The sequence below is a fragment of the Electrona antarctica genome (genome assembly GCF_951216825.1).
Source record: "Electrona antarctica genome assembly, chromosome: 13".
Taxonomy (NCBI): Eukaryota; Metazoa; Chordata; class Actinopteri; order Myctophiformes; family Myctophidae; genus Electrona; species Electrona antarctica.
In genome coordinates this window covers 41,894,139-41,903,187 of record NC_136794.1, presented here as the reverse complement: position 1 = coordinate 41,903,187, position 9,049 = coordinate 41,894,139, and the positions used below count along the sequence as shown (strand labels likewise).

General features: G+C 44.1%; 1 protein-coding gene across 1 annotated transcript; it reads left to right on the top strand.

The window, feature by feature from the left end:
* Positions 1 to 439: 439 nt before the first annotated feature.
* LOC306934991 (kelch domain-containing protein 3-like) lies at positions 440 to 1,441 on the top strand (the record flags this gene model as incomplete). Its single annotated transcript, XM_079517813.1, has 1 exon — positions 440 to 1,441. The coding sequence occupies one exon, from the start codon at positions 440 to 442 to the stop codon at positions 1,439 to 1,441; it is 1,002 nt and encodes a 333-aa protein (XP_079373939.1).
* Between the last annotated feature and the right edge of the window lie 7,608 nt (positions 1,442 to 9,049).

Here is a 9,049-nt window from a genome sequence, read left to right as displayed (position 1 = left end):
TGATGAACCATCTCTTAGGGCGGTTTGCCATACCAGAGGGGACCGCTAAGAGACTGGTACAGTTAGGGGACATTTTTCTCTTTACATATTAGCCCTGCTAATCTGGGGGCAGCTGTAGAAAATTCCCCATATATAACAAGATGTCGTCCGCATAGAGCGAAATATGATGATCAGAATTATATTTAATGAGTAAATTGCACAATATGATGTGGCTAAGGTGCTGTATAATGAGGTGTCTGTGAGCGAAAATGCTGATTCATCATCATTACGACGTAAAATATACCGAAGGGTCAATGTTTGGCACGCATGGCAACACCTTGCGTTGTGTGTGTCGTCAGACCAAGGCTATGGTCAGCCTATATAAGGCGGTACAGGGATATTCGCAGAGGACACTAGTGCCGCAGGTAGACAACAGACGTAGAGAGCAACCGAGGCGGCAATGTTGTGGTGGACGGTTACAAAGACGAAAGAGGATGGACAGGAGAGAAACAGCCACGCGTTTGTGGCAGTCGGGCACAAGTTGTACTCGTTTGGAGGGAAACACAATTACAACGATCAGGTCGACGTGCACGTCTTCAACACGGTGTCTTTGAGCTGGGCGACTTTGCCTCCGGTGACGATCGGGACAGTAGAGCGTCTCCCCGAGGTTTCATCCACACACTGGGGCCACACAGCCGTGCTGATAGAGGACATCATCTACATCTGGGGAGGGGTTCCTTACGGCAACGTGCTTTATGCGTTCGACGTCAACGTCCACAGCTGGTTCAAGCCCAAGGTTTCTGGGACTGTTCCGGTGGCGCGTTGCTGTCACTCGGCCTGTGTCCTGGGGAACGTCATGTATATATTTGGAGGATTCAGCTGGTTAACTAAATACAGCACCAATGACGTGTACATGCTGGACACGACCCCAATGGTCTGGTCTTTGATTAACACCAGAGGCACTCTGGCACTTCCTTCGGAATGTCACTCTGCCACCATCATAGGGACGAAGATGTTTGTAATGGGTGGACAAGAGAGTCACTTCAAATCCCACTACAACATCAGAGTGTTTGACACTGAGACCAGCTGTTGGCTAAGCATGCCTCCCACTCGGCTTCCTTCGGAAGGATACATGTGCCATTCAGCCTTTGCCTACAATGGAGAGCTGTACTTATTTGGACACACCGAGATCGATGATTTTTGGAAGTTCAACCCAGAGACCTTCTCCTGGAAGAGGGTTGAGCCCAAGGGGAAAGGCCCACGTAGGATGTTTAGGATGTGCTGTTGCATGGTAGAAGATCGTATCATCCTCTTTAAAGATGACCTGTACATCTTAGACTTTAGTCCTAGCCTGAAGACATTGTGCAAGATGTCGGTTATTCAGTACGGTCTGCAGCAGACAGAACTCCCACACGACATCAGGTGGGAACTGGCAGCCATGACTACAAACAGTAACAGATGACAACGGCAGAGAACAGGTTCCAGACAACGGATATACTTTTTTTGTTTTGACGGCATGGCTTTGTAGGAAGCAATCACTCTACGTGTGCTTGTGCGCGCGCACGCTCAGTGGCCTTATTATGGTTAGTGTTCTGTTTCGCCCAGTAGTCCAGTAGATAGGATCTTGCCTATCACCTGCCTTTGTGTCAGTATAGCTCAGTCAGTAGAGCTCTTGCCTTTGGACCACAAGCTCATGGGTTCGATCCCGGGCACCGCTAACTCAGCGTATGAGTATAGCACGGCTTGGATGCGGCAAGTCGTGTGGGAAGTACTGGGAGCTGAAGGTAGGTGTAGCGATCCACCTCAGCAATCCATCTCCCAGGGGTCTAGCTCATTGTAACGGGGACAGAGTCCCACGTGTTACTGGCTGATACCGACAATAAGCCACTCCTGACCTACTTATGGGCCACACGACTCAGGGATTATTGATTAACAAGGATACTTATAGGTTACTTCTCCCTGTGCGTGCGTGCGTGCGTGCATGCGTGCATGTGTGTGCACATCAAGCTAATCTCTAAATCCACTGGACCACCGTTTTTTTCCCATGTTTTATACTTTTGAAATATTTTACTTTTAGTCAACCACTTATACTGATCGGAGCCCCGCAGGGCTCTATTGATGATATGGACACGGCTGCCATCTTGCCAGCAAGGTGCTACCTAGGTGCAACTTCCCATAGACAGGCCATTCATCCAAACAGAAAAGTCCTATTTAATTGTATTAAGTAATGTCAAACTCACCAACATTGCAGCTGTACGGAAAGCTTGAATTGTCCTCTTTCTATCTGCAATGTGTTTGCTTAATAAAAATCCACTGTAGACATGTTATGAGCTACTTCCTGTCAAGAAATTCCTTGCAGATGATTATTTTTATAAGTGTCAGAGTTTGGAAGCGCTCGTTATCAGTAAAGCAACCTTCTGCTGCCTCCTGCATTATGTGCAAATTCTAAACAGGTGGTACACATGGGCTGTTGAGTGATAGTCAACGAGCACTTCCAAACTCCAGCACTTAGAAAAAAATCATCTGCAAGGAATCTCTTGACAGGCAGTAGCTCATAACATGTCTACAGTGGATTTGAATTAAAAATGCAAGCTTTCCAGAAAGAGGACAATTCAAGCTTTCCGTACAGCTGCAATGTTGGTGATGTAACGTTTTACGTTATTTAATACAATTAGATATAACTGTTCTGTTTCGATGAATGGACTGTCTATGGGAAGTTGCACCTAGGTAGCAACTTGCTGGCAAGATGGCAGCCGTGTGCATATCATCAATAGTGGGCCTCCCAGTATTCTCCCTAGTCTACACTAAATGTCTTTGTTGCGACGCACTGTGAGCTTGTAGATCTTTTACCTTTTGCTGAATATTCTCCCCAGAATAGTATTAGGGACGGGTATAAATAGTTGATTTTACAAGGCCGATGGCATCAAAATGCCGGCTCATGGTGGACATTTCCGTCAATGGACAGGTGTTACGCTCCACCTCAGCAATCCATCTCCCAGGGGTGTAGCGCAATGTCACGAGAATAGACTCCAGCGCACTGGATGATACCGGCAAGTAGCCTCTCTGACCTACTTACAAGTACATGACTTACAGTATATGAGGGCAAGCGTTCCCAATGGGCATCGCTCCAAACGGGCATCGCTCCAAACGGGCATCAGTCTAGTTTAATATAAATGATAAGTGATCTTGTGAGCTTGTAGATTATTTGAACTATTTTAAAAGTTTTTCCAAAATAGTAAAAAAATGGCAAAATAAGTTTAGGGATAAGGGGTAAGGGGTGGCACAAGATATATAGCCCTCGGGATCATTTTGTTCTACATGTGATGGGTACACAACATATGGGAAACTATAAACTCCAATGTCAAACATGAATATCCAGCTTGTCAAACTACAGAAACTGAACTGAAACCGGAGGAGCTTGAGAATCAACTAAAAACCAGAAATAGCTCAAAACATTAGACTTTGTGTGTGTCAACATGTCTGTTAGTCGGTAGCAGTACGGTTACTGTGGGTTACTGTGTCACGTGAGATCATTCATGTGGGTCTACACAATATCATCATGACAAAAGGCACCACTCACTTCACATTGGTGTGATTTTACTGACATCAGAATTCTACTAAATATCACGTAAATTAAACATCTAAACATTAAACGCTATTGACATTGAAGGGAAAACTTACGTCATATGAAAACGAGTAAATCGGCTAACCAATCACATGTTGGTGGGAGCATCTAATGTACCTTATGTCAAATGTCCGCTAACATAAATTGATGTACGATGGCAAGAGCACCCCTCATTTCACACGGGTGTGATTTTTTTATTTTATTTACATAAATGGTGCATTTATCGCCTTCATCCAAAGCGCTTTACGATGTGCAATACATTCAGCCACACACACACACACACACACACACACACACACACACACACACACACACACACACACACACACACACACACACACACACACACACACACACACACACACACACACACACACACACACACACACACACACACACACACACACACACACACACACAAATTTGGGTCTCAAAGATAATAATCATATCAAAGTTAAACTGTGGTTAAAGGTTTGGAATCACTGCTATAATTTACTGGACATTAACATTTTTGAAGAATCAAGAGGGATTTATGCGTCATGTTTTTGTTTTGTTTTTTTAAATCACACAAACAGGCATGGCAGCAAACTTATGCAGCAAAATACATTACTGTAAGTCGGCCTTACGAAAATTATGCACAATACATTTTGCACTGACGTGCTCAGCCGTTTGCGAGATTAGCCGTGGACAAACGCACAAACGTCACACAGACGTACGGCTAGCCTCCTGTGTGCGTCATATAGCTCAGCAAACAAATTGAAAGGTCATCTCATCCGCCGTTTTATAAAGCTTTTTTTTTTCCTTCATCACAGTCACACAAACAGTTGAGCCTGGCATTAGACGTCAACCACAGAGACATCTGAAATAATGCACATAATAAAGGGAATTCATGCAACACAATTATGCAAATGCATTTGCACTCAACAATAGCGACGCATACTGTAGTAACAAACAAAACAACAAAAACAATGCAACTCTTCAAAGTATATGAATCTAAAAGAGGCTAAACCATCTAAAGTGTATCCGGAGCTGGACCGATTAGCGCCATTGAGCACACTGACAGTAGGAAACCTTAGTAGACTACCTACCGCCAAAAAACCCCAAAATACATACTTTTTATATTTAACTCTAATTTGTAATGGAAGTCAATAGAGTTAGGCTAAACCCGCGTCTAGGATGACTCATCAAATAGAAAGAATGAGCATGAAACAAGATAAACAAAATATTTAACTCAAAACTAATCAAATCAGCTATTGTTATGGACTTAAGTTGCAGGCCAACCGCTTTTTCTGACAGTTTAAATCATTTTCCCGGTTAAAAGCCAGATGTTCGCAGATGTTGACAGCTGTGCAATTGTTTCCAGCCACATCTATATTAATATTGTTATATACACAACCTAAGTGAATTTAGGGTGTTTGACCACTACAAGATACTATTATGAAGTATCTCTAGTCTGTTCCCATTATTAACACACAGTAAACACCCGAGTATTACGGTCCATTTGATTCAGGATTATGTCTCTGTTGGGTGGAAACCTAATATTTGCAAAAAAAAAGGACACTTTTTTTTGTTTTACTTTTTAGGATTCCAAATTGAAAGTAGTATGAAGTAGCATATCTACAAGCTCTGGATCTGTGATACTTTGGATGCTTTTGCTTGACGACGCTGCAGTGTGATCAAGCAGGGCGTTTATTTACGGAAATAACAGCGACGATTTTGATAGTGCAGAGGCCATGGAGGTGGTGTAACAGGTATAATGCAGAGGCCATGGAGGTGGTGTAACAGGTATAATGCAGAGGCCATGGAGGTGGTGTAACAGGTATAATAATGCAGAGGCCATGGAGGTGGTGTAACAGGTAGAATGCAGAGGCCATGGAGGTGGTGTAACAGGTATAATAATGCAGAGGCCATGGAGGTGGTGTAACAGGTATAATGCAGAGGCTATGGAGGTGGTGTAACAGGTATAATGCAGAGGCCATGGAGGTGGTGTAACAGGTATAATGCAGAGGCTATGGAGGTGGTGTAACAGGTATAATGCAGAGGCCATGGAGGTGGTGTAACAGGTATAATGCAGAGGCTATGGAGGTGGTGTAACAGGTATAATGCAGAGGCCATGGAGGTGGTGTAACAGGTATAATAATGCAGAGGCCATGGAGGTGGTGTAACAGGTAGAATGCAGAGGCCATGGAGGTGGTGTAACAGGTAGAATGCAGAGGCCATGGAGGTGGTGTAACAGGTAGAATGCAGAGGCCATGGAGGTGGTGTAACAGGTGTAATAATGCAGAGGCCATGGAGGTGGTGTAACAGGTATAATGCAGAGGCCATGGAGGTGGTGTAACAGGTAGAATGCAGAGGCCATGGAGGTGGTGTAACAGGTATAATGCAGAGGCCATGGAGGTGGTGTAACAGGTATAATGCAGAGGCCATGGAGGTGGTGTAACAGGTATAATGCAGAGGCTATGGAGGCGCTGAGCCATGGAGGTGGTGTAGCAGGTAAACACCACAATAAGAGATAAACATGCAGGTGTCTCGCCCACCCTCCCTTCATCAGAAAGCAGTCATATTCCAGGAAGTGACCCCCCCCCCCCCTCTCTCTGTCTCTCTCCATCCACCAGCCTGTTATCTCTCCTATAGCAAGGTGCATGTCCTCCCGTCGTTCCCCCTGTCTGTTTCTAAGCTTTGTGATGAACTGTGTATACTGTAGGTGGATTAAAAAAGGCTGAAAGGGAGGATGGGTTGCTGCTGATGATGTTGTGTGCGTGCGTGCGTGCGTGCGTGCGTGCGTGCGTGCATGCGTGTGTGCGTGCGAAGGAGCCAGCGGTGTGCAGAGGAGGACATTCATCTTCCACGGACCTCCCTCCGTGACGGGAAGGGGGATTAGCTGGCCCCCTGAATGGAGCGGCGGACGGAAAAGACTCAACGCACCAAAACAGCCACGAAGACAATACAGACAGACAGACAGACAGACACACACACACACGGGGGGGGGGGGGGGGGACTGGGGGGTTCCTTTTGGTGCCGAATATCAATAAATCAGAGTCCAACTTCAGCGACACTGCACAAGATCAACCGCGCAAAACATCGTGCTCAGTCCAAGTCAGACGTGCTTGACTCGAAGAACATAAACTTAATTTAATAATAATTAGAAAATACCATTTAAATTAAGCAAAATGTCACTTTCTCTACTCGGATTTTTGTAACCTTTGAGCAAGACTGTACAGTCTGCCGTATACAACGGTGCAAATACCGCTGGGTTTGACCTTTTCTCCCTTCTAGTGCCAGCCCATAGAGCCCCATTGTGAACCTGGACATGTTGAGTACACCAAGGTTTTATGTTAGAAATGTTGAGTATGGGTCCCCAGCATGTAGAAACTGCAGGATGCTAACTTACACATGTTGAGCAATTTTCATATTTGGCATAATAGGCTATGTGACCATACCATTACAACCTATAGAAGGCAAACAAATTATCAAAATTTCATCAAGCTTTATGTATGCTTTTATGGAGTTTTCATGATGCTGAATCCATTCCAAGCATTAGTTTAGCAAAAAAAACACTCATTGGGCTAAATAATTGTGATGACGGCTATGGCCGTTTTAGGAGTGTTTTTTGTGCAAAACTAATGCTTGGAATGGATTCAGCATCATGAACCCCCCCTAGTTTGACACATCACATGCTACTGAAAGCATGATGAAATTTAGATGTGTTTATCCTCATACAGTAGGTTGTTAATGCTATGGTCACATATTATGCCAATTATGAAAATTGCTCAACATATGCAAGTTAGCATCCGGCAGTTTCTACATGCTGGGGACCCATACTCAACATTTCTAACATAAAACCTTGGTGTAGCCTACTCCAGTGGTTCCCAAAGTGGGGTCCGGGGACCCCCAGGGGTACTTGAGGGAGTCCCAGGGGGGACCCAGCTAAATGATCATTTGGAACCAAATGGACCCTTATGGGTCTGTAACTCTGAGAGTGTACAAATGGAACCAAATGGACCCTGACGGGTCCATTTGGTTCCATTTGTACACTCTCAGAGTTAAATTAACATTGATTTTACAATATAAATTGGGGTCTCAGAGATATAAATCCCATTAAATGTGGGGTCCGTAGCCTAATGCATATCAAACTAGGGGTGAAAATGGTTGAAAATCACTGCTAGAGCCGTAAAAATCTTCTGTTATGGGGGTCCTTGGCATACCTTTTCAAATGGGGGTACGCAGGCTAATTAGTGTCAATTTGGGGGTCCTTGACATGAAAAAGTTTGGGAACCACTGGCCTACTCAACACGTCTGGGTTCACATTCTGGCAAATGGACTATTCCCTCGAAAATCAGGGGTCCAAGCACAGTAGGTGTTGGAGCCGTATCGTCTTTGAAAGAAGTAGGCCTATTATTTGTATTACTAGTCTGTGAAATACATTAACTGTCTAGCTGTAGCGCATTGGTTCTCAAGTTTTGCTGGATTTCGACTATCTTTAGCACAACAACACGACACTACATCAAAACATCTACCGTTTCTATTCCAGTAAAGTGCCTTACTCCCATTACCAGTAGAACAAAAACATTATCAGTAGATTTAACAATGCTGACATCGTTTGAATTCTAACATTCTCTGGACAAAATTGTCAACTTATCAGGTGTACAGAAATGTGCTCAGATGTGAAACACTGGGTGCGATTTCATGACTACTAATCCCCACCTCCTTAACTCATCTCCCATAGTAGCATGTAGCCTAATAATGTTTGCCCAATTGGAATCCAGTCAATCCACAATAAACGTTGGTAGTCTAAAATCAGTTATGTAATAATCGTCCTCATTACAATGCATCTTAGAATCGAGACATTTCCTCACTCTAACGCACTCACATGCATGTGCGCACGCGCGCGCACACACGCACGCATGCACGCACGCACGCACGCACGCACGCACGCACGCGCGTGCATGCAGGCTCGCACGCTCTTTCTCTCTTAAAAACACTAATGCACAAAAGACAAAAAATCCAAACAAAAGATTCACGAGAGAGAGAAAAAGAAACAGGAAAAACTAAAGTCAGAGCACTGCTGCTCTGGGTGAAAAGGTGTAGGAGGTCATTGCAAAGTGCGATGGTTGCATCTCGTTTGATACTATACCCATGCACAAGGGATTATTAACGTTCATTAAATTTCGTTCAAATAATGTTGATGAACATGGCAACATAGTAAAAGAGAATTCCCACTCTTCGTAATTAACTATAGAAACTCGGAGCACTCTGAAACCAGGGCATAATTATTATCACAGCATATTCACGAAACGTATCCTATGAATTCACAACACGCAAAAGAATCTTCATGATGGGTGAAAAATATCTGGTACTAATCTTAGCCTACGCAAGATGCACAAGACATATTGTCTCTGTTGGGTGGAAACCTCATAAATTATGTCCAAAACTGTTACTCCTCAG